The sequence below is a fragment of the Sus scrofa genome, chromosome 9, assembly GCF_054392235.1.
Source record: "Sus scrofa isolate SSC_HxYL_T2T_F1_AM1 chromosome 9, Sscrofa_HxYL_maternal_Yorkshire_Landrace_v2.0, whole genome shotgun sequence".
NCBI lineage: Eukaryota > Metazoa > Chordata > Mammalia > Artiodactyla > Suidae > Sus > Sus scrofa.
Window position 1 is genome coordinate 72,605,578 of NC_139391.1, and position 27,130 is coordinate 72,632,707.

The window sequence follows — 27,130 nt, forward strand, 5'->3', positions numbered from 1 at the left end:
AATTTAACTCGGGCTGCGTAACTACCAGGAGCTTCTTCTCTATCGAGCCTCTTGGCCCGGTTCATTTCGTCTTAATCGCGGAGGTCGCAGAGTCCGGGAGCCGCTCGGGGTCCCCGTTCCCGCGCGCCATGAGTCCCCTGCCGCGGAGCGCCCCCGCGGTGAGGCGCCTAATGGGCGGACAGACGCCGCCGCCGCCGCTGCTGCTGCTGCTGCTGCTGTGTATCCCGGCTGCGCAGGGTGAGTGAGGGTCGGGGGCGGGGGGCATTCTGCTTTACAATCCTTTAGTCGATGTGGGAGGGGCAGAGCGCGTGTCGGTGACAACGGAAAAGTCCACCGACCTGGGGCGGTGAGGAGTGTGGGCATCCGTAATTGTTCCCGCAGTCCTCTACCTTTAGGGATCAGAGCGCCTACTGGCACACTCCCTGGAGACTAGAGTAGGCTCTCCGCTGCTAGCCAGCCCCTGGGAGCTTGCTTGTGCTGGACCCCAGCTGGCATGGCTTTAGGAGGTGGGCATGGAGAGTAGAGGGGGCAAACGTCAGGAAGCCAAAAGGCAAGGCTCCAATAGAGTGAAGCTTCAGCGTCTCGTTAAGGGTGGGAAGCCAAATGGTTGCCTACTCTCGCCTCTAAACAGGGTCCAGTAGCGCAGGGACGCCGTGCCGCAAGTTTGCGAGACATCTCCGCCAGGTGCTAACTTTTCAAGGAGGCGTCTATTTTTATTGCGTGCCTAGCAACAGCATCTATGTGAAAGTCTGAACTTTCAAATATATCAAATATGTATTTTTTTAAATAGCGAAAGGCAAAGGTTTATTTTCACATATTTTAGTCTTGAATTAGTTGGCAGCCAGGAAGCCAAGCAAGTTCTTGGTATGTCAGTTAAGCACTGGATGGAAATAGTACGGGGACATCAAAAGCCGTTGATGCTTCTTCCCCTTTTCGTCTTGGTGAAGGAATTTTGCTATGAATTGAAAAGCGAAATTTCTTCGGTTCTGTTTTTTTTTCTCCCTAGGTGACTGCAGCCTTCCACCCGATGTACCTAATGCCCAACCAGATTTGCGAGGTCTTGCAAGTTTTCCTGAACAAACCACAATAACATACAAATGTAACAAAGGCTTTGTCAAAGTTCCTGGCATGGCAGACTCAGTGCTCTGTCTTAATGATAAATGGTCAGAAGTTGCAGAATTTTGTAATCGTAAGTAAATCATTTCTTTTTAAGAAAAGTTATGGGAATGGAATGTTTCTTAAGTTTAATTTTATGCCTCTTTGGAGTGACTGGTAATTGATAGTTTTCTAGCATTATTAAACCCCAGGGTATAACTGTTGCCACTTCACCATCTAGCTAATTGATGGCATTACTTCCTGGAATAGGTCCTGCTCTTCATTAACATTTTTTTTTTTTTTTCCCTAACACTGTAGCTCCTGAACTGATTAGTAGAGAAAATAAACAATAGGTACTGTTTAGGGAGTAAATTATGTATAACTATGTTTGGCAATTATCCTGAGACACATAACATAGATCTTCTGTTTTCTTAAATTTCGTTTTGTAAGGTAGGACTTACCAAATGCAACTCTGTGGTGATATTTTTAAAAGTTCTCTATTTTTATCTCAAAATCTATCCTTGTAGTCATGGCCCTATATTAGCTTTGACATGTAGATGTAAAGATAAAGTTAAGATTTGATGCCTCCCTTCCAACACCTTGGAGCAGTGGAAGCTCCAAGAAACTGCCACAAGTGTTTTTTGAACCTAGGTGTAACATCAGCTTTCACTTTCTGTCGTCATCTCTTCATGATAGAAGGCAGTAGATTGAAGTACATAACTCTTTGCACATATAGCACTTCATCTAATCCTCCAGACAACTCCATGAGGTGACTTAGGGATTTAGCTACATTTTACAGTTGAGAAAGCAGCCTCCAGTTAAATGAGTTCCTTAAGATCAGAAGCTCCTTATGAAGGAGAGCCAGGTTGAAACTTGAGTCTTTGGGCTTTACACCCAGTGCCCCTTCCACTCTACCAGGCCACTGTAAATTCACATGTACATGGTACATACAGTTTGCCCGTCCCTTTATGTACACCATCGGCTCATCTGATCCTTGTGCCCAGGATTAAATGAGTTATATGTGCAAAACATTTAGAAGTACTCAATACGTATTAGCATTATTAACTATTTTTGTTGTCCAGGACACTAGCCAAGGGATCTGGAAATACTGGTTCTCATCTACCCCTGTGCTACCTGGGAACTGGCATTTATTGAGTCAGTGCCAGAACTCTGCCAGGCAACTTAAATGGGTTAGGTTTTCTGAACTGTGGGCATAGTGACTTCTAGGTACCAAATGTACTTCACAGGCCTCTAGTAGTTGGGAAATGAAAATTTATATGTGAATATGCTTGATGCACTCTAACTGGCATAGTGATATTATTATAGTTAACTACCAAATGTGTACAAAGAAGTAGAGAAAAAGGAGTGGTATAAGAATCAGATAATTAAACGTAGGTTATAAAATAAAGTGATACAAATTTTTTTGTGCTTTTGTTTTAGGTAGCTGTGATGTTCCAACCAGGCTACATTTTGCATCTCTTAAAAAGTCTTACAGCAAACAGAATTATTTCCCAGAGGGTTTCACCGTGGAATATGAGTGCCGTAAGGGCTATAAAAGGGATCTTACTCTATCAGAAAAACTAACTTGCCTTCAGAATTTTACGTGGTCCAAACCGGATGAATTTTGCAAAAGTGAGTATAACTTTAAAGAGTATTCTTAAATCATACGGTCTCTAAGGAAATGAAATGGTGCTTCTTCCTTCGCTCATAGTGGAAGTCTAAGTGTACATATTATTTAGAATGATTCTTAAGTGAATCATTAGAACCATTTTCTTTTAAATTAGGCAAACTAAATATTTGTGAGCTAGAAATAGTAATTTACTCACTGATTTCACACTTAATTAGTTTAAAGTTACCTAAAATGAAGTAAGTATGTACTCTAAATATGCTGATTTGGGCCACACCCGCAGCATATGGAGGTTCCCAGGCTAGGGGCTGACTTAGAGCTATAGCTGCCCGTCTATACCACAACCACAGCAACACAGGATCCGAGCGACATCTGCAGCCTCCACCACAGCTCATGGCAACACCCACTTAGCAGAGCCAGCCATTGAACCTGCGTCCTCATGGATGCTAGTCAGATTCGTTAACCACTGAGTTATGATGGGCACTCCAGATAAATATGTTGATTTTTTTGAAACTGATAAAATGAAGGTAGGATTTAAATAGTCTGAGGTTCAGATGATGGGCTTGTTCATGTAGATGTGCCTGACAATTTAATGAAAAAAAAAATCAATTTGTATCCTCTTCTAGAAAAACAATGTCCGACTCCTGGAGAACTAAAAAATGGTCATGTCAATATAACAACTGACTTGTTATTTGGCGCATCCATCTTTTTCTCATGTAACGCAGGGTAAGTTTGGGCATCCTAAACATTATATTTAACAAATGAAAAAAAAAATTAGGTTTTCAGATGGAAGCATTTAGATTTGCGGTCTGTGTTTCCAAGCTGGTAGCAATAAAACAACCCCTCTGCTCAAAAGTCCTTCCTCATGGGCTCATCACAATTACATTTAATAAAATGGGCAAGAAAGGGAGATTTCTTATACCACCAAAATTCTCTCAATTCTTAAATTTCAGTACATAGGTGATTCATTATAAAATTTTACATGTGATTAGTAAAGGAAAAGTCTTTAAGTTACCTAAATAATGAATTTGCATAATTTTTTGCTATATGTGAACCACCTATTATAAAACATCATGGATTAAAAACAATTATTCCTAGTGTGAAAATATCATTTTGACCTGCGGTCTTTTATAAATTCTCTACACATGGAAAAGGAAATTACTCATTTAGTATCATTAGTCAGATGCTGCTAAAACCTTTATATTAATTTTCTCATTTAACATCTGCATATTGAATTATGATATTTTACTCTGTGTGTGCCCCTGCTCTCTCTCTCTCTCTCTTTTTTTTTTTTTTGCCTTTTAGGGCTGCACTTGTGGCATATGGAGGTTCCTAGGCTAGAGGTTGAATCTGAGCTGCAGCTTCTGGCCTATGCCACAGCCACAGCAACGCAGGATCCAAGTTGCGTCTTCAACCTCCATCACAGCTCACGGCAATGCCAGATCCTTAACCCACTGAGCTAGGCCAGGGATCGAACCCACAACCTCATGGTTCCTAGTTGGATTTGTTTCTGCTGCACCACAATGGGAACTCCATGCCCCTGCTCTTTATAAAATAAAAATATAAGTATCACTTGTCTCCTATAGTAAACACAGATATTTGTTTTTTGTTTGCTTGTTCATTTGTTTGTTTTTTGGTCTTTTTGCCTTTTCTAGGGCTGCACTCACGGCATATGGAGGTTCCCAGACTAGGGGTCCAATCGGAGCTGTAGCCACCGACCTACACCACAGCTCACGGCAATGCCGGATCCTTAACCCACTGAGCAAGACCAGGGATCGATCCCGCACCCTCATGGTTCCTAGTCGGATTCATTAACCACTGAGCCACGACGGGAAGTCCAAACACAGATATTTGGATCATTAATATCATTGATATCAAATCTGGGAGTACTTCAAACCCTTTAAATGTAAGTATTCTGTTATTCTATGAAGTTTGTGTTGATCTCTGCAATAGAAAATATTTAAGCATCTGTAACTTTTAAAAATGTTTTAAAACACTTTAACATTTTCTAACACATGCCCTATCCAAATCAAAAATGTTTTGCATGTCCAATACTTCATGTCCTATACTTTTTTATCCTTTGATGTCACCCTTTCATTAATTTTTAAATTTTAAAAAAAATTTTTAAGGACCGCAAATACAGCATATGGAAGTTCCCAGGCTAGGGGTCGAACAGCTGCTGGCCTACACCACAGCCACAGCAAAGGCAGATATGAGCTGTGTTGCGACCTATGCCACAGCTCATGGCAACACCAGACCCTTAACCCACAGAGAGAGTCCAGGGATTGAACCTCATGGATACTAGTTGGATTCCTTTCTGCTGAGCCACAATGGGAACTCCAAAGCATAAATTTTTCTTTTCCTTTAAGCTGCCATGTGAACTATAATCAACTATTATTTTGTCTCCATCTACTGGTGTAATAAATACTTCAGGTGGTATTCCAGATATTACAAGGGAAGTCAAATATATGTGAATGGGCCTTAACTGTTTCTCTCCCCTCATTATTTTAGGTACAGACTAGTTGGTGCAACTTCTAGTTACTGTTTTGCCATAGCAAATGATGTTGAGTGGAGTGATCCATTGCCAGAATGCCAAGGTAAGTTTCAGAAATTCTAAACATTCAGGCGTGGGACTGGTAAATTAATTTCTGATCCTTAAGAATTATCCACAGTATATTTTTGTAACACACTTACCTTCCAATAGATGAATGTTTTATCTAATTTATTATTTTATTTATTTTTTTGGTCTTTTTTTTCGGGCTGTACCCGAGGCCTATGGAGGTTTCCAGGCTACGGGTCAAATCGGAGCTGAGCCACTGGCCTACACCACAGCCATATCCACACGGGATCGGAGCCATGTCTGCAACCTACACCACAGTTCATGGCAATGCTGGATCCTTAACCCATCGAGCGAGGCCTGTGCCTTCAGGGTTACTAGTCAGATTCGTTTCCATTGAGCTACGACGGGAACTCCTGTCTTATCTAATTTAAAGACTTCTGTTACTAATGTTCTTAATTTATTAACTGTGGGGATAAAGGATTAAAACCAAACTAAGGTTTATATTGTGCTTGGTCATTTATTATCTTACCATTTCTTCTACAGTCAAGTAAGATAGATATGGGTTTTTCCCCCCATAATTTTTAATTTTATGAGTTAAAATATTATTGATCTGAAAGTCAGTATGACTTGACTTTATATCCCAAAATAAGTGGCAAAAAAAGCATTTAACCTTGCTCTCTTGACTTCAAAACCATCTCTCCTCTAAGACCTGGTGCTACCTACATGTCTCTTTAAGGATCATGAACTAAGTTAATTATCTAATGTTTTAACATGTAATATCTTTTTATCATTTGAGGGATGAGTTTATATGATAAAGAAGAAATATGGTTCCTGCACTTGAAAATCTTATCTTCTCAAGGGAGCATAGGGCAAGAGATAATTTCCTCTATGGATATATCAAGTTAAATGTATGTTCATTAGAGACATGTTTCCTGAAAATTAAAGGGGGGTAGATACAAGCAACATGTAAAAATGTAGGCTTTATCTTTCTCACCCTCATTAAAACTATTGCTAAGTTCAAGTTTTCAATGTTATTAGGAGCAGGAAACTGGAATAGATGCAGTGTAATTTATCAAGCATTTATTAATTAACACTTTATTAATAATTTAATAAAATTAAATTATTAATTTTAATAATTAATTAAAATTAATTATTAATTAATTTATTAATTAACAGTGTTATTAATTAACACTGGTAGGGAATGTATGGGGTCAACTGATGATACAAAGACACATAAAATGAAGCCTTGCCAACGAAGAGTTTACTCCTGCTACACCCACTTGTGCCTTATTCTCTTATACCTACTATTTCTCCTTTTTTCTCGTTATTTACCCATCATGTCAACCTGCCATCACCTTCCCTATTTCTACCACCCAGTAAGGAATACTGTAAGGGATATAAAAGCAAATGTGGAAAGCAAGGAAGAGCTAGACCATATCTTTTTTTCTGACACAGTTAACTTGTCACAAAGTCTGGACCAACAGTCTCCTAGACTGAGAGCAATATCTTTACAAGCAACTGCTGTCATGAGTTCTACAAAAATGTGCACACCAGGCACGAATTCTAACATAGAAGAGCTTCTGCATTGCAAACGTACTTTTGTTTGGGGCTCGCCCAAGTCCTCCTCCCTGTCTGGTTTCTTCAGTTCTGCGATGGGCATTCTTATCTTCATGTTTTTGTCTTTGGCTCTTTTATCTGTCTTTCCTTTTTTTTTTTTTTTTTTTTTTGTCTTTTTGCCATTTCTTGGGCCGCTCCCACGGCATATGGAGCTTCCCAGGCTAGGGGTCGAATCAGAGCTGTAGCCGCTAGCCTATATACCACAGCCACAGCAATGCAGGATCCAAGCCGTGTCTGCAACCTACACCACAGCTCACGGCAACACGGGATCCTTAACACACCAAGGGAGGCCAGGGGTCGAACCTGTGTCCTCATGGATGCCAGTCAGATTCATTTCCATTGAGCCACGATGGGAACTCCTAAAGCCAGACATTTTTTAGTATTGATTTTCCACATGCTTTTTCTGTTTTGACATTACCAAAAAGCTCAAGTGGGAAGTATAGATTGTTTTTTTTTTTCTTTTTATGGCCACATCTGTGGCATTCGTAAGTTCCCGGGCCAGAGGTTGAATCAGAACTGCAGCTGCAACCTGTGCCACAGACATGGCAATACTGGATCCTTAACCCTCTGAGCAAGGCCAGGGATTGACTCACATCATCACAGAGACATTGGGTCCTTATCCCACTGAGCCACAATGGGAACCCCAAGTGGAAAGTATGCATTCTTTTTTTTTTTATTTTGTCTTTTTGCCTTTTTCTAGGGCCGCTCCTGCTACACATGGAGGTTCCCAGGACAGGGGTCCAATTGGAGCTGTAGCCACCGGCCTACGCCAGAGCCACAGCAATGCAGAATCCGAGCCGCGTCTGTGATCTACACCACAGCTCACGGCAACGCCGGATCCTTAACCCACTGAGCAAGGCCAGGGGTCAAACCTGCAACCTCATGGTTCCTAGTCAGACTCATTGACCACTGCGCCACGACGGGAACTCCCCGAAAGTCTGCATTCTTAAACAGTGATTTGTTTGATCTCAAGTATGCAGCCTTGGCCTTTATAACCACATAAGACAGCATTGGTGTCCATGTATGGAGTGGATATGGAGGTGTGGATATAAAGGAATGAATAATAGACATGCTCAAAAATTATCCTTGGTTATATATCAATCAGAGGTAGTAATTTTTTACCTCTGAACATAGCCTTCGTGTCAAAAGGATCTCTTTTTCTGTCTCTCTGCCAGTATTTTCTTTTTCAAAAGTAATTTTATTTGACTGCTGGTACATGTTAGCCTGGAATAAATCCCTTCTCTATAATATCTGTTATCTCAGACTCTCTTTTTATCTTAACCTCTGACTTCTAATCACTAAGTCATTTTCCTTTACCTTTTTAGTTTCTCAAATCATGTTTTATCCTCCATGTGTATTACTTCTAATGCAGTTTATTATCCCACATCTGGACTAGTGCAGTCAGGGCCACCTCTAACATTTTCAGGGTCCAGGGCAAGAGTAAGACCTGGCCTTTCTCAAGTCGGTGCCCCTTGCACTGTAAGAGGTCTCTGATGCATGTGACTGGCAAGCTTGGTCTGCACACCAGGGTCAAGTCCTGTGTGACTCTCATCCCCTCTCCATTGAACTTTGGCCCGAAGGGACGCATCTGCAGGGTAGACTCTCCTTAAGAATATGGACCAGGAGAAGGGACCTCTTCAGATACTGACAGGGATGTTGGCACAGGCAGTTCTGGGTGCCCGTTCTTGGAACACGATTTAGAAAAGAGTGGGCAGGAGCTGTCATTGAGCACACCCCCTCCTGAGCCCTGCAGAGTCCCCATCTAGTAGAGAGAAGCCCAGCCACAGGAGGGCCAGAGCATGAACTTTTAAGAGCTAGAGCAGGAATTCCACTTGCTCAAGTTCAAAAGGGATACTGATGGCAGTGGCCTCCAGCTCTATTCTTACACTCCGTTAATGTTTCATCCACACTCTACCCAGAGATCCATCTGAAACATGTATGTGACTTGTCCGTTTTCTTCTTAAAGCTCATTAGTGTCTCCTCATCATGCACAAAGTCCAAACTCCTTCAGGAAGTATGTATACAAGGCAGGGCATGGTCTACCTACTTCTCCATGCTTAGATCTTGCCCTCATCCTTTGAGAACTGCTGTAGGTTTTCCGGATACCTCAGGCTTCTTCTTGCCCCTCCATCATTCATTACAATACTGGCTCTCTAGCCTTCAGCCCCATTTTTGCTTGGCCTTGTGTTTTTCTTAGTAACCGTCTGTTCTGGTAGTTCCAGAAGCTTTTCCCTAACCACCCCCACCCACCCATTGCACCAGGCTGGTTAACTATTCTCTCTTTCCACACCACTGTCCGTGCTTCTGTGACTACCCTTAGCATTTTTGTATTGAAATTATCTCTTTGAATGTCGTTTCCCACTATTTATTTTTTTAGGGCCGTACCCACAGCATATGGAATTCCCAAGCTAGGGGTTGAATTGGAGGTACAGCTGCCGGCCTACACCACAGCCACCATAACTGGGGAATCCAAGCCACGTCTGTGACCCATACCATAGCTCATGGCAACACCAGATCCTTAACCCACTGGGCGAGGCCAGGGATTGAACCTGCATCCTCATGGATCCTAGTCGGGTTCGTTAACCACTGAGCCATGAAGGGAATTCCCCCCACTGCATTTTAAGGCATAGGAACCAGACCTTATTCTATTTATAGAACAATGCCTGTTATGTATTAGGTGCTCAAAAAATGTTGAAACTGCACTGATGGCGATATGTGTTGTCAGTGCACACCCAACCCAGTGTAAATCAGATTAGCTTGCTCTGGTGCCTTGCTTTGATCAGTGGCCTAAAAGTAATTTATAAATTGCTAGTATTCTTTGGGTGCTTAAGAGCATTTGGTGTAATATAATTTGATGTTCAACCGTGATCACATTGCTTTCTGGCTTTAAGCAAGCAAGCAAGAAAAACAACTTCATGGTTCCAGAGAATGTAGGACCTTTGAATTTTTTTTTTTTTTTTTTTTTGTCTATTTGCTATTTCTTGGGCCGCTTCCGCAGCATATGGAGGTTCCCAGGCTAGGGGTCCAGTCGGAGCTGTAGCCACCAGCCTACGCCAGAGCCACAGCAACGCGGGATCCGAGCCGAGTCTGCAACCTACACCACAGCTCACAACAATGCCGCATACTTAACCCACTGAGCAAGGGCAGGGATTGAACCGGGTGTGGCCATAAAAAGCCCACAAACAAACAAACAAACAAACAAACAAAAATTAGACATAGAAATAAGCAAGAAATTATAATCAAATTAGGAGAAATCAAAACCAAATAAAAGTATCTAGATAACTGAGTTTAGTAGACAAGGATTTTAAAATAAGTGATATTTAAGATATTAAAGGTAAAGATAAATAGAGAACTTTAGCAGTGAACCCAACTGTTTCACCTTTCTGCCCACAGTGAAATTCAACTAGACACCAAAGAAAACTATATCTAGACAAGTAACTTTCAGGAAGTTTAAGCTATAGTAGAACATAAGTTCTCTGGATCAATGGGAATCAACTTTGCACAACAAAGTACACATTTTACATACGAGGGCCTCAGATGAAAAACCCATACAATATTTCACTTACCCTAAGAATAATAGCTATCATTTTTGAGTGACTGCTAAATGCTGTTTTGCCTGCTAGGTGTTTTCCTTGTGTCATCCCTTCTAACATACCATGAGACAGATAAAGGAAGCAGAAGGTGCTGGCAGTAGTGGTACATACTGGGTGATGTAATATATTGCTTCATCGCTTCTCGACCTTTTGGTTAAGATCAAGTATAATATATTGCTTCAGGGACTGTGTGAAATAATTCAGCTAACTTATTTCCCTTATTGCCCAACAATGATGCTAAAAATCTTCTTTATTTGCACTTCTCATTTTACAGATGAGAAAACTGAAGCTTAGAACTTGATAGCACTATGTGGTCAGCTAGGCTTAGGCACTGCTCAGTATTCCTTTATTAGAGAGATTGCATAAGCGACCCAACGTCGAACGCATTGAAGACCTGGAATGTTAATGTTGTTAGATTTGTAATCTTCACTAAATAGGATCTTCACCAAATATGTACTCTAAGTATTTGTTATCTCACCTAAAATCCAAAGAAGGGTGGATTGGGGGCTTGGGACTGGCATGTGCACACTGAGGTCTGCATTGGCTGATGGGGACCTGCTGTATAACACAGAAAACTCTATCTAGTGTTCTGGGATAGTCTGTGTGGGAAAAGAACCTGAAAGAGAATGGATGTGTGTGCCTGTATAACTGAATCACTTTGTGGTACAGCAGAAATGATCACAATCTTGGAAATCAACTATACGTCAATAAAACTTAAAAAAAGAAAAAAAAATCCATAGAGGAACTAAACTAATATATGTAAAGTTGGTAACCAACACAGGAGGAGAAAAAGGGAGTTCTTTTATTCTGATTGACATTATTGCTTTAAAAGAGAAGTGAAACAAAATAAGTGCCCAAGGTCACTAACACATCTTGAAAGCTTTGGAAAAAGTAACCATGCTGTGATTATCTTTGTTGGTTCAAGGTTGCATCCTGCTGTTCTTTGGTCTTGGTATCAGGGAAAGAAGACAATTCATGAGAGAAAGTATCTTTGTTTTGGGGTGTGTCACAGAATGAGATCACTGCCAACTCTGACTTTGGTTTCCTTTTTCACGTAGAAAACAGTTTAAGAACCTCAATACTATTTTAGTATAAACCCACTTTAGTTGATTTAGGTATAATTTATACTGAAGCAAAGATAGTATAGCTATAGCCTCTCAGTTTTTTGGGAAATATGTGAGAAGACTTGATTTCCTGAAAATTATACTTAGGTGTTTGTGGGGAAAGAGAAGAGTCATAGACAAACAGTTGGTTCCTAAATCTTAACTTGGACAGCATTATTTTGCTAATTTTTTTATTTAAAAATTTTTTTAAATTTATTTTTATTTTTAAAATTATTTTTATTTTTTCCATTACATTACAGTGTTCTGTCAAATTTTTACTGCATAGCAAAGTGACCCAGTCATATATATATATATTCTTTTTCTCATATTATTCTCTATCACGCTCCATCAGAAGTGATTAGATGTAGTTCCCAGTGCTATACAGAAGGATCTCAGTGCCTATCCATTCCAAATGCAACAGTTTGCATCCATTAACCCCAGATTCCCAAGCCATCCCACTTCCTTCCCTCCCCTTTGGCAACCACAAGTCTGTTCTCCAAGTCCATGAGTTTCTTTTCTGTGGAAAGGTTCATTTGTGCCATATATTAGATTCCACATATAAGTGATGTCATATGGTATTTGTATTTCTCTTTCTTACTGACTTCACTTAGTATGAGAGTCTCTAGTTCCATCCATGTTGCTGCAAATGGCATTTATGTTGTTCTTTTTATGGCTGAGTAGTATTCCATTGTGTATACATACCACATCCTCTTAATCCATTCATCTGTTAATGGACATTTAGGTTGTTTCCAAGTCTTGGCTATTGTGAATAGTGCTGCAGTGAACATACAGGTGCATGTGTCTTTTTCAAGGAAAGTTTTTGTCTGGATACATGCCCAAGAGTGGGATTGCTGGGTCATATGGTAGTTCTATATTTAGTTTTCTGAGGTACCTCATTCTGTTTTCTATAGTGGTTGTATTAATTGACATTCCCACCAACAGTGTAGGAGGGTTCCCTTTTCTCCACTTCCTCTCCAGCATTTGTTATTTGTTGACTTATTAATGAGGGCCATTCTGACTGGTGTGAGGTGGTACCTCACAGTAGTTTTTATTTGCATTTCTCTAATAACCAGCAATGTTGAGCATTTTTTTTCATGTGCTTGTTGGCCATCTGTTTATCTTAATTGGAGAAATATATATTCAGGCCTTTTTCAATAGGGTTGATTTTTTTTGCTGTTGAGTTGTACAAATTGTTTGTATATTTTAGAGATTAAACCCTTGTCAGTTGCACCATTTGAAACTATTTTCTCCCATTCCATATGTTGTCTTTTTTTTTTTTTTTTTTTTTTTCTGGTTTCCTTTGCTGTGCAAAAGCTTGTCAATTTGATTATGTCCCATTGGTTTAGTTTTGCTTTTATTTCAGTTGCCTTGGGAGACTATGTTCTCTTCTAAGAGTTTAAGTCTTTAAGCCATTTTGAGTTTATTTTTGTGCATGGTGTGAGGGTGTGTTCCAGTTTCATTGATTTACATGTGGCTGTCCAGTTTTCCCAGCACCACTTCCTGAAAAGACTGTCTTTTTCCATTTTATATTCTTGCTTCCTTTGTCGAAGATTAATTGACTGTGGGTGTCTGAATTTATTTCTGGGTTCTCTATTCTGTTCCATTGGTCTGTAGGTCTGTTTCTGTGCCAGTACCACACTGTCTTGATTACTGTGGCTCTGTAATATTGCCTGAAGTCTGGGAGAGTTATGCCTCCTGCTTCGGTCTTTGTTCCTCAGGATTGGTATGGCAATTCTGGACCTTTTGTGGTTCCATAGAAAGTTTTGGATTGTTTATTCTATTTCTGTGAAAAATGTCATGGGTAATTTGATAGGGGTTGCATTTAACCTGTAGATTGCTTTGGGTAGTATGGCCATTTTTACGAAATTAATTTTTCCAACCCAGGAGCATGGAATATCTTTCCATTTATTTGAGTCCTCTTTAATTTTCTTGATTAATGTTTTATCATTCTCAGTATATAAGTCTTTCACCTCCTTGATCAGGTGTATTCCTGGGTATTTAATTTTTTGGGGTGTGATTTTTAAAAGGTATTGTATTTTTGTAATTCTTTTCTAATAGTTCACTGTTAGTATACAGAAATGCAATATTAACATTTCTGAATGTTAATCTTGTATCCTGCTACTTTGCTGAATTCTTTGATCAGTTGGAATAGTTTTCATGTGGAGTCCTTAGGGTTTTCTGCATATAGTATCATGTCATCTGTGTACAGTGACAGTTTTACCTCTTCTCTTCCAATTTGGATACCATTTATTTCTTTTGTTTGCCTGATTGCCGTGGCTAGAACTTCCAATAATATGTTGAATAAATGTGGTGAGAGTGGGCATCCTTGTCTTGTTCCAGATTTTAGTGGAAAGGCTTTCAGCTTTTCCCCATTGAGTATTATATTTGCTGTGAGTTTGTAGCTAATTGTTTAATAATATTTTTCCTCCACAGAAATTTCTCCAACTGTCAAAGCCATACCAGCTGTTGAGAAACCCATCACAGTAAATTTTCCAGGTACCAAAGCCCTATCATCTCCTCAGAAACCCTCCACAGCAAATACTCTAGCTACAGAGTTACTACCAACTCCTCAGGAACCCACCACAGTAAATGTTCCAGATAGTAAAGCCATATCATCTCCTCAGAAACCCTCCACAGTAAATACTCCAGCTACAGACTTACTACCAACTCCTCAGGAACCCACCACAGTAAATGTTCCAGATAGTAAAGCCATATCATCTCCTCAGAAACCCTCCACAGTAAATACTCCAGCTACAGACTTACTACCAACTCCTCAGGAACCCACCACAGTAAATGTTCCAGATAGTAAAGCCATATCATCTCCTCAGAAACCCTCCACAGTAAATACTCCAGCTACAGACTTACTACCAACTCCTCAGGAACCCACCACAGTAAATGTTCCAGATAGTAAAGCCATATCATCTCCTCAGAAACCCTCCACAGTAAATACTCCAGCTACAGACTTACTACCAACTCCTCAGGAACCCACCACAGTAAATGTTCCAGCTCCAGAAGTCCCATCAACTTCTCAGAAACCTTCCACAGCAAATGATTCTGCCACACGAGCCCCCAGTTCCCCCATATCAAACACTCTCTCTACAGCAGCCCAGAATCCCATCATGGCAAATGCTTCTGCACCACAGGCCACATCAACAACCCAAAGATTCACCACAGCAAAAGCTTCACTGACACAGACTCTTCGAGAAACAGGAAAGTCCACTCCTGTACATACCTCAAAAACTAAAGGTCTACAGCAAAGATTGACTTCTGCTCATGTTACAGCAACAAAGTATCCAGCTATTCCCAGGGCCACAACGAGTTTTCATTCAAGTACATCTAAAAATCGAGGAAACCCTTCTTCAGGTCAGTTGACTCTGTTCAGATTTCTGAGTCTGGATCTTACATAATATGGTGGAAATTTCAACTTGATCAGGATTATAACATTAAATAGTCTCTGATTTGTCACAGACAGAATTTCTTCATACTAATGTTCTGACTTTCCTCAGAGGCAGACTTGGATTGTGCTACAGCACATCTTTAAGACATATTTTGCAATAAAGTAGAAAAAGGTTGTGGCTCCATGTGCTAAATTAAGGTCGGTGAAGAAATGCTGTTTTTTGTTGTTTTTTTTTGTTTGTTTGTTTGTTTGGCTTTTCACTTTTTAGGGCTGCACTGACGGGCATGCGGAAGTTCCCAAGATAGGGGTCAAACCGGAACTAGCTACACTGCCAGCCTACCAGGCACAGCAACGCCAGATTTGAGCCAGGTCTGTGACCTACACCTCAGCTCACATCAATGACGGACACTTAACTCACTGAATAAGTCCAAGGATTGAACCTGTGTCCTGATGGATACTAGTCAGATTCATTTCTGCTGTTTGCCACAAGGGGAACTCCAAGAAATGCTGTTTTTTTATAATAGCTTTAGGGAGTCATTGAATTCTTCAAGACCCTTCTAAGAACCAAATATATGTTATCCTTAAGGTAGATTTCTGGGTCTGATTCATTGACAGAGACCCATCCCTCAAGCATGCTGAAGGAATTTTCCAGTTTCCTTAGAGTTGCTAATTTGATAAAGCACCTTAATAGTATCTTCTAAGTAATTAAAAACACAAAGTTCTTTGGAATAGTTTACATTAATGCTTTAACTGACAGTTTTTATGAAAGCAGAGGAAAATATGCTATAGATTTCATAAAAACCTGTTGTGTGAGTGAAACCCCTCTCATTAATTAATGCTGCTTCATTCCACCAGGATGTCTTTTTGTTTTACAACTTGCTTCACGTATAACCACTTTCCCCCCTTCTTTTTGTAAATTAAAGCATAGTTCATTTATAGTGTTGTGCCAATTTCTGCTACACAGCATAGTGATCTAGTCATAAATGTATATCCATTCTTTTTCTCACACGATCTTCTATCATGCCGATCCCAAGAGATTGGATATAATTCTCTTTTTTGAGCAGTAGGACCTCAGTGCGTATCCATTCTAAATGTAATTGTTTACAACTGCCAACCCTAAACTCCCGGTCCATCCCGCTCCCTCTCCCCTCTCCCTTGGCAACTACAAGTCTATTCTCTATGTCTGTGAGATTGTTTCTGTTTTGTCCATATGTTCATTTGTGCTATATTTTAGATTCCACATATAGACATTCTTGTTCTTTAAAAGAGATTTTAAGTTTTTTTGAAGATCTCAATAGGACTGAGCCAAGAGGTATAACTTTGTAAAAATTATTTTAATGTTTCATTGAAGTCAGGACATACAGAAAACTGTGTAAAATATACATGTAAGGTTTAATAACAAAATATTCACGCAACTATCACATATGTCAAAAACAGAGCATCAGCAGCCCCTCACTTTCCAGGGGCTCTGTCAATTCTGAACTCCATTCTCTGACTTCTCTAATGAGACTGTGGCTTTCTGCTCCCTGTACCACATGACCTAGGGATTTCCCCCTGCTGCATACTTGCAAATCTCATTTTCTGCAGCTTACCTACCCCAGCTCTCAGCTTTGATTAGTTTCTGCCAGAGTTAGTTTGTTCTTCCATGCCTTCAAATCATTATTATTGTTCTTTTTGAATCTTTTGTCCAGATTTCATAATTGTTATGCTCAAGTTCATTTGACCCTTACCTAGAATTTTTAAGAACTTACATTACATATGTTATCGTTGAAATTCCTTTTACATGATTTTTTATTCCTTTAGGTAAAAAGCCAAATACACACAAATACACACAATTGCCCTCCATTTAATTCCCCTCTTTAAAAGGGGGAACTTCAGTCTGGGCCTGCTTTTGATCACTCTTCAGTGGCATCAAATAATCATGCTTTTTAAAATCATATTTTATACATTGTGCCCATAATTATTTCTTCATACACTTTTTTTTTTTTTTTTTTTGGTCTTTCTGTCTTTTCTAGGGCTGCACCCACGGCATATGGAGGTTCCCAGGCTAGGGGTCCAGTCAGAGCTGTAGCCACCAGCCTACACCAGAGCCACAGCAATGCCAGATCCGAGCTGAGTCTGTGACCTACATACACCACAGCTCACAGCCAGGGATCAAACCTGCAACCTCATGGTTCCTAGTCAGATTCGTTAACCACTGAGCCATGATGGGAACTCCTTCATACACTTAATAATGGTTATTTTGAAGCCTATTTTACATTACCTGAATATTTTTAGGAATTAAAAAATTATAGCTATTTAAAAAAAATTATAGATATTATTGTTTAAATTTTACTCTAAGGCAATCAGTCCCTGAGGTTAGTTTGCCAGCTTCTACTCTGTGTTTTTATTCTTAGGCTACATGTATGTCACCATAAATAGTACATGATATTGTTTTGTATGTTTATAATTTATATAAACAGTATGTCATATGTTTCATTATCTAACTTGGCATTTTGCACTCAACATTGATACATTTAGATTCAGTTCATTAGTTTTAACACTTGTATGTGATTACTGACTTTTTAAATTTTTAAGACAGCACGGGGCCCAAAAGTTTTAGGTTGGATACATCCAATTTTTAATAGGGCAAGGCAAAGAAAAACAAGCAGTTTCATTTTATAAAAACTGAAAACAATTCTGAATATTTGCTTTTAATTACGAATGTCATGAACCAGAAAGAAAACAAATTTTGATCAAGCATACCAGAAGAATGACTGATTATCCTTCTATTCTCTCTGTGTGTCATGTCATGACCATGTGACAAGATATAACAAAATTCTTGTCATGTGATCAACAATATGCAACAAATATGGAACAAATAGAATTATAGATGTGACATCAGACAGTTAAATAATAATAAAAAACTCTAGTTTTTCTCCTAGATTTTATGATGTTTTTGGAATTTGTCAGAATTTCAAAACTGTCATTTGTTATGATATCTTTCTCTCTGAAATAAATACTCACTGTTATTCTTTAAAAAAAAATTGGTTATAGAGCTAACTTTGTTGAAATATTTCTTTCTGTGAAAATACAAGATAATTAAACAAATTTAACCTAAAACCTAGTCAATTATTATGATTAAAAATACAGCAAATATTTGGGATCCAGTTTCTTTATGTATAATAATTTATTCTTTAAATATTACATATCTTTTTGCCCTTATTGAAAAAAATAACAGTAGTTACTCTTATTGAGTGCATATCGTAGTAGCAGGTACCATGCACTTTCCATTTGTCAGTATTAGTCCTTACAACAACCTTGACCTGCCATCAAGTCATATAATCAAATTTGCATAGTGTTTCTTTTACAGTAACTGTTTATTGTATTTTTTTTTTTTCTTTTTTAGAGCCATACTTGCAGCATGTGGAAGTTCCTGGGCTCGGGGTTGAATCGGAGCTGCAGCTGCCAGCCTCCGCCACAGCCATAGATAACAACACCAGAACCGAGTGGCGTCTGCAACCTTCAGTGTGGTTTGTGGCAATGCCGGATCCTTAACCTACTGAGTGAGGCTGGGGATTGAACCCACATCCTGACAGATACTAGTGCCTCTATCTATTAAACAGAGTCAACACTAAATATAAAATACAATAAAGAGGAATTGCCATCATGCCTCAGAGGCACTGGCATGTATGTTAGTTGACTAAGTTAACAATGTATAATTGTTCTCATTAATTATTTCTAATTATTTCTTAGTTATGAAAATGAGTTACTTTTGAACTTTCAAGTACAGGTGATTGATATATAAATATATTAAATTATATCAATATAAATAAATATATATATAAGTATATCTGACATAGAAATATATTAAATTGCTAGTCAATCAATAACTTTAAAATATTTCTACTTTTGTAATTCTTTTTTCTTCTTTAGGCATGAGAATCATGTCGTCTGGTAAGTTTGGCTCTCCGGCAGTTAAAAGAAATTGTCTTCTCTGTAGGAAGTACCATCCATATTCCTGGAAAAGAATATTGCTTTTTAACTGTCTTAGGAATACTATTAAAATGCATTGTTTATGGGTGCCAAAGAGAAAATGGATAAATGCCTTGTATCGACGTGTTTTGTGGACACCATTTGGTACTCGGTATGTGGTATGTTCCTAAGTATTCCCAACCATGTTCTTCTTCCAAGGTAATTTTAGGAAACTTCACTTGGCCAATCAGTCAAGTATTATTGCATGCCTTTTGTCGCAATAGATCATTCTGGTGGCTGAAGTTTCTACTCTGAAGTATTTTATAATTAATCATAAACTACTCCTTGACCATTTCTAGATTTCTGTGCTATTCCAGGTAAAACAAAGGGCACTACTTTTGATTATATCCTCTTCCTTTAGCCTCCCCTGTCAGTGGTTTAAATTTATCTTGAAAAAATATTCCATCGCTGTCAACATACCTGTGTTGCAATTCCTTCTAGCATTTGACCCAGTCCTTTTTTGTTCGTAAATACATTATTTGATGTTATGCATTAACGAGAAGATTAATAAACCCCTAAAGTAGAATGGTAAAAGAAATGTTTGTTAAGAAGCAATACAGCTAAAGCGGCATGTTGATAAGTAATGTCTAATAGAAAATACACTTATAAAAAGTGTATATGTTCGACTTATGTATTTATAAGCGGAAGCCTCCTATCGTATGCATGTATGAATATAAAACTGAAAGCAGGTACTTGTTTTTTATTTTTATTATTTTTTTATTATAGTTTTTATATTTTAAATGAACCTCTTTTAAGTTAAAAGATTTATCTTGGAAGATTCCAATAGTTGGAGTTCACTTTGTTCATTCTACATTTTAAATAAAAATAAATGTATTCTAAATGAAAACCTCATGAGTTAATGTTTTAATGTTAACGACAGTGATGAATTTAATAGAGGAGCTTTTTCTTATCACCTCAGTGGCATTCAGTGAAGGCTTGAGGTGTTTATTATATTTTTCTGAAGTTCTTTAAGTGTATAGCATGCAGAAACCTTCCCTTAGGGTGAATTGTAATTCCAACTTGTGCTCAGAAATGAAGAGGAATTCCTTCCTTCTTAAAGCAGACATATGGCAGTATTTTTCTTTGGGATCCTATATTTGTAGAATATAAACCTGAAAATTATATTCTTCTTTTCTTAAATTTATTCTATGAATGAGGTCACTTTTCTCATTTTAAAGATAAACTTTACTGCAAGGAAATTGTTTTTACCGGTTACACTAAGTGCACATGAGTGATAAAAATGATATTAGGACTTTGCAAGTACAAAGTTTTATCCTTTTTAATTCTGCTAAGAAATAGAGTGTGATCTTCTCAGAACTTTCTTACCTGCTATGGAAGTAAAGCCTGCAGTGTGAATTTCAAAGCTAGTCTCTGCTGGCTCTGTATCAGTGTTTTTAATTTTTTTTTTTTTAATTAGTGCCCTCTCCCTCTCAAGGAGCTTTTTAGGTATGTTTTCCTAATTAGCCCTATGAAATAGGAATACTACAGCTACATTGTGAATATATTTATGTATTTGTATACACATTGGTACTTTATGCATAAAAAAGAAATATTTTTTTTTCACCCTTCTGGGATGAGAGTTTTCTCCACTGAGAATACCCATACACAACGCCATATAGTTGTGGGTTTTTGTTTTTGTGTTTGTTGACAGCATTGCATAGAAAGAAGGCTTGTGCTTTGGAGTCCGTCAGACTTTGGTTTTGAATCCTGGCTTTTTGTTTGTTTGTTTAGTAATTATTCAACCCAAGTGATTCACTTTCTCTCTCTGAGTCCCAATTTTCTCATTTATAAGATAGAGTCGTGATTCCAGGGTAAAATCTTAGAAGCTTAATGAGATAATGTGTATGAAAACTGCTAGCACAGGGCTAAAAACTGAATAAATGTTAGCTTTAAGAATTCATAGAATACAGTCACTATTATTGTCCTAACATGGATTTCTGACACTTTTTATCATTTCCTCTGTCTACACACTAAAGAAGAAGAAGAATTCTTTATTAGGGTAATATTTGTGCATTTGCTGTATGACAAGTACTGTACTGAAATTTCTCTATGTATTATTTCATTTACTTCTCACAACAGTCCTATAATGTAGCTATGCCCTACTTTTTAGCTGAGAGATCTGTGGTTTTCCAATATTCTTAACTTGCTCAAGGTCACACAGCTTCTAGGTGCTTAAACAGAAGCAGTAACAGCAGATGTTGCAGATTCTGACTTGGGTTGTTGGGAAATGAAGACCATACTCTATATATTAATTTAATGCCCACCTAATGTAAATTCTGTTTGAGTAATCATCAGTATTCTTCTTGAGAATATTATGAACAGTTAAAATCATGACCTGAACTTGGGGTTAAAAATAGCTTTTCTCTGGTAATAAACCGACTGTCCTTTTTTGGTGCCAGTTTTCTCATCTGCAGAAAGAATATCATTGAACATAACTAAATAAATTTTTACTAAACACTTCTTCCTGTTTACAGGTACCATGCTACTTATTGCAGGTAATGAAATAACAGGTGACAAACTGCTTTGCAATGCGTTAAGCACTGGGTAAATACAGTCCTACATAATGGGGAAATGCTATACTTGGAGAAAAATATTTTCTAAAATGATGTAATTTTCCTTCCTAAGAGCACTTCAGTTAATAATAAGGACATTGGAGTCATAATCGTAATTTCATTTATAACTTCATAGTTTCATTTAGCCGAAGTTGTAGAAAGTTTAAATTAATACTGATTCACCTTTGGGTGAATTCTAAGGTCATAAGCCATTGCCTTTATTTATTTATTTATTTTTCTGGATCTTTTTTTTAGGGCCGCACTCACAGCATATGGAGGTTCCTAGGTTAGGGGTCGATTGGGAGCTGTAGCCACTGGCCTGCGCCACAGCCACAGAAATGCCAGTTCCAAGCTGCATCTGCCACCTACACCACAGCTCACAGGAAGGACAGATCCTTAACCCACTGAACAAGGCCAGGGACCGAACCTGCATCCTCGTGGATACTGGTCAGATTCGTTTCTGCTGAGCCATGACAGGAACTCCAACCATTGCCTTTATACTTTGAAACTATAATAGTCTTATTCATTTACTGAGGAATCATTTCTTTAGAATTATTTTTCTCGTATTTCTGTCTTTTGTGCTGGTTTTCTTTTAAAACACCAACCTCACACCCTTTCTTCTAGAGTCATATACATGTGCCCATCCATGTTCTAAGAATAAGCTTTTACTTCTGTCATCCAGACATTCTGGGTCCCTTTAAAATTTTTGATCTTCATTTATCGCTCATATTGAAAATGGGATTTTTCTGCAACATTTGAAAATGATAGAATTAGTGGGAAATGGTGAAAGAAAATGACTAAAACATTTGGAGGACCCATGATTTATGTTATGATTATAGTCTTTCCGAACAAATTCTCTGGTGCTGAGGGATCCGTTAAAGAAATTGATTGGGTAAAATGCTGTAAAATCTCTGGTGGAAACAGCTGTTTGTAAATTACATATCCATGTGGCAGTTCAATTTGTGTTATATCTGTAGTATTTTGTTCATTTGGAAACCAGGTACACTTATTAGTCACATTAGCTTCAGTTACTTTCCTAGCATCTTCTCTAATTTTCTTTGTAATGCAGACCAAGAGTAGAGTTCAAGGACTTGCTTGGGATGGTGGAGAGAGGAGGAAAATGGAGACCCAGGGTGGTGAGGGGACAGGGGTAATGGGTAGTTTTGAGAAGAAAGACTATGTGTAAAAATCAAGCTATAAATTTTTTTTGGCTATTCATCAACTTAACCAATTATTTGCTGTTTTATTCAACTCAAAATAGTGCATTCAATCTTGAAAGTAAACATTAGCTCTTCTAAATGAAATTTTAAGTGCAACAGACTAGACATTGAAAAGCATTTCTATAGTTAAAGTTTATTTTACTCTCTGTGCTCAGATGATGATACCTTTCCTGTGATGCAGAAGTGCTTACATCTCTGTTACCTTTAATGTGAGCTAAGTATATGGCCTCGTTAACCACATATGTAAGCTTCACTTTTATTTATTTATCTTTTGTCTTTTTAGGGCTGCATCCCAGCATATGGAGTTTCCCAGGCTAGGGGTCAGCTTCACTTTTCTGAAATTCAACTTACTTATCTACAAAATGAGAGTGAACGCCACTTCTACTGCTGAAATTATATAATACAGTCATCATATTTAAATAATCAATGATCGAATCATTTAAAATTAAGCATGGTGGGATTGAAATGCTTCAGAATCCTCTCAAATCTGTCAAATTGTATTTGAACATTTTGATACATTTTAAATCTTTCATTTTTCCTTCGAAGAAATCAGGATAATTTTTATTGTTAAATTTTTATTGTTAAATTTTATTGTTAATTTTTATTGATATTTTTTATTGTTAAACTTGTGACATAGACAGGCAGAATATAATTCATGTCTCCTATTTTTTCTTTAACTTGCTTCATAGTCAGTATGTTTGTCATTGTGAAACTGTACTGTATATGCAATTGGTCATGTTTCTATATTAACTGTCTTACCAAACTTTTCCCCCTCAAGGAGGTGTTGCTGTTATTATAATAATTGTTGCCCTAATTCTAGCCAAAGGTTTCTGGCACTATGGAAAATCAGGGTGAGCAGAAATTCTGATGATTTTAAAAAATTTATTCTTAGCTTCCTTCCAGTAAAACCTGATACATGCCAGTAGATAACTTTCTTATGTTAATTGTATTTTTTGACTATCTCTTTATTCCTTTTGTCTATGATTACTATTCTGGTTGAACAGGCTTGATGTCTTTTAAAAGTTTTCAAAAAATGTCTCAATATTAAGTCATCTGAAAACCAAAGTCTCATTTGGCAATCTGCTAATCAACTCACCTCTTTTTCCTACTCAGTACGTTTTATGAGAGTGACTGTGTGTCATACAGAAGCAAAAAGAAAATCTAGGAGAAGAACCTCTAACATATTGTTAAACTGCCTGTGACTGGGCCTATTACTAAATTGCCTTTTATTTTAAGCATCCTGGTCTAGCCAAAGTCAGCCCAGTGTTGAACCACTAAATGGTTCAGGTTTTTACTAAAAATATTGGACCATTAGGTCCTGGTTTTATTTATTTATTTTTGTAGTAAATAGTTTTTACAGATTTGCTCCCGATAACATATGCTAGATGCTATAATAGCAAATGAAATATAAGGAGAAATATAACTTTCTCTTTAGATTTTTCAGAAACTTTTTAAGAATGCAATTTAGAGCCCAGTATAAACAGACAGAATTCTAAGTCATATAAAGTGAGTTAAGTTGGTGCAAATGCCTCAGCAAAATTACTCTGAAAAAAAGAGTAAACCACCAGTCTTATGCACTTCCTTATATTTGGTCTCGCTCTCCTTTGGAATTGGAGCATTATTGATTCACTCTGGGGCTCCTTGGCTGAGGTGGGTGGAGTATGAGGTGGGTGAGGAGTTTACAGGCAGCTGTGTCTTGGTTATCATCAGGTTTTTTTTAGCTACTTTGGTAGAATAATTGGCCATGATATTTTTAATAGGATCAAAAGTGCTGACATAGAGAGGAGGGAAGATTTGCTTTGTATTTTATTATGGTTTTGCAGTAAAGCCAATTCTTCTGTTTCTGAATCAGAGGAAATTCATGCAAACCCCCGAGAAAGATTTTGTCTTTTTCATGGGTACTTAAAAATATCCCACTAGCCTTAATTTTGGAAGTATAAGCTGTTGAGGGTAGGAGTTAAATTTATATATTCCTGTTATTCTCCCTACTTCTTACTGATTTTATTAAAAATTTGATCTTAATGAGATAGGGGAAAGTTAATGGGTGTGAAGGTGATAATGTATACTTTTACCCAGTGATCCTTTGTGTTTACCTATCAAAGGATTTGTTTATGCCTTTTAGAAGTGTTGGGTATACGATAAATTTTAGTTTTAAATATGAATGTGATAGTAAGCATTGCTAATATTGCTTTTTTATTGAAATTAAGCTTTTATTTTTCAATTAGTATTTTCTTCTCCACTATTCAGCTCTTACCACACTCATGAGAACAACAAAGCCGTTAATGTTGCATTTTATAATTTACCTGCGACTGGTGATGCCGCAGATGTAAGACCTTCTGGTAATTAACAAAAGGTATATGGGTTTATAAAATCGCATTTCTGTATCTTGAAAAATGTCCATCAATACAGTTGGTTCAGGATTTACCTATAACTAATAAAGGATAATAGAGGCTTAAACCTCTATGCTGACCATAATAGAGGCTTAAATCTCTATGATTTGACTAATGCTTGAATTTTTCATTAATATGACTTCATCAGTCTTCTCCTCTTCTGCAATATACTCATCATCTCATCCTGTGTTTTGCATGTAATAATTGGATGCCCGCAATGCTGCGAATATCTGGGGGAAAAAAAAAAAGAAAAGAAAAGGTTGATACTTTAGGCTTACAAATAGGAATGCCTTAATTGTGACTACTTACATCATGAGATGAATGGCCTGTGCTGTATTTGCTTCTCCTTTTTGCTTGATGGCTTTTAGAGTTTCCAGTGTTAAAGAAATGTCACATCTATTTTAACATGCTTTTTATAAGTCATGTTTATAGATCTTATCTCTTTTATGTTGTTAGGCACAATTATTACACAAAAATGACATATATATATGTGTATATATATTGGTGAAACTTTCTAGGCGTCATCTTCTTTCAATGAAATTTTCTTCTGTTCTAGTGGGTTCATTGACTTTTAATCTGAAAGTATTTAAGTTGGTTCTAACTCAAGAAATGAAAACTTTTAAGTGTCATATTTTAGTTCTTAATCTCAAAAAACTTAAAATTCAAGTGCCATATTCAAGATGTCTTAGTTGCAGTAGCCACTGAACTCGAAACTCTATGTTGGCCAAGATTGTCCGTACTCTGTAACTTACTAACTTTGCATTTTTTTTGCACTCCAAATTAACTGATTAATTCTTTTTCATCGTTTATCACATAGTAACTGAAAATCTGTGTTTATCACCAGTAAATAAAATTGTTTTGATTTCATTTTTTTTTTTTTTAACTTTCAGGACGTGCATGTGTAACACTGACAGTTTTGCTTATGGTGCTAGTAACCATTGGCTAGCTGACTTAGCCAAAGAAGAGTTAAGAAGAAAGTGCACACAAGTACACAGAATATTTTCAGTTTCTTAGAACTTTCTGGTGGAGTGGACATAGTTTGTGGATAGTGTTCTTCGTTTTGCATGTTTTCATTGTCTCTAAGGTACATAGGAATGTCACAGAACCAAAGAGAAACAAATCTATCCTGAAATTACATCCTCAACACTCCTAAGACTCTTGAAAATAGAACAGCTCATAAGATTGAGAGCAATTACTTTCCAAAAAGGGTGGGAAAATGGAGAGATTTGTTCATGGTTAGAATATAAGAAAAAAGAAAACAAAAAGGTGATTTTTCCCACCAAATGTGTAATGTTATTTTTATTAATAAAGGAAATAAAAAAATTAAAAACATTGAATATTGAAAACAGATTCCCCACCCCCCCAAAAAAAACCAACAAAACTAAAACCAGTCTCATCTAAGGAAAATTGATGAAGAGAGATGAAATACATTATAAAATGGTCTTTCTTGAAAAGCATTTTCATCTTTTCTTATTTCATTAAAATGAGTCCAAATCAGTTGGCAACATATTTTAAAAGAAAAACATGATAATGACCCAAGAATATTGAGTTTCTTGGGCTACTGGCAAAGGAGGAGTACAAAATGACGGCATAATTCTTCTTTTGTCCCACACACACAAATAGTGAATTACCCCCTTACTTATCATTTTGTTCTTAGGGTATTTTTTTGAGGGGGGTTAGGAGAAGCCCTGTGAAAGGGCAAAAGGTATCTTTATTGACTTAATATCTTTAAAAGTATCCAGAGATATTGTAATATCAATATAAGAAAAGATTCTATATTTCTGAAGTGAGATGTTCATAGCCAAATTGTAAATCTTATTCTTTTGTAATATTAAGATTAACTTATATTTATTTATGTCAGTAAATACATTAGTTGTACTTGTATACCAAAAACGTTCAAGAAGATATGTAAAGAAAAGTTTATTTTCCCTAAATAGGAATAAATAATTGATTTTTGTCTCA

At 37.4% G+C, this 27,130-nt stretch overlaps 1 protein-coding gene across 20 annotated transcripts; it reads left to right on the forward strand.

Moving 5' to 3' along the window:
* Positions 1-27,130, forward strand: CD55 (CD55 molecule (Cromer blood group)). 20 transcript variants are annotated; one of them, XR_014814358.1, is made up of 12 exons: positions 1-237; positions 1,007-1,189; positions 2,536-2,727; positions 3,349-3,448; positions 5,234-5,319; positions 14,029-14,958; positions 18,908-18,928; positions 21,481-21,501; positions 22,934-23,021; positions 23,557-23,629; positions 25,026-25,131; positions 26,059-27,130. XR_014814358.1 is itself a non-coding variant. In XM_021102172.2 (12 exons), the coding sequence occupies exons 1-11, from the start codon at positions 129-131 to the stop codon at positions 25,123-25,125; spliced, it is 1,029 nt and encodes a 342-aa protein (XP_020957831.2). In that variant the 5' UTR covers positions 1-128; the 3' UTR covers positions 25,126-25,131; positions 26,059-27,130.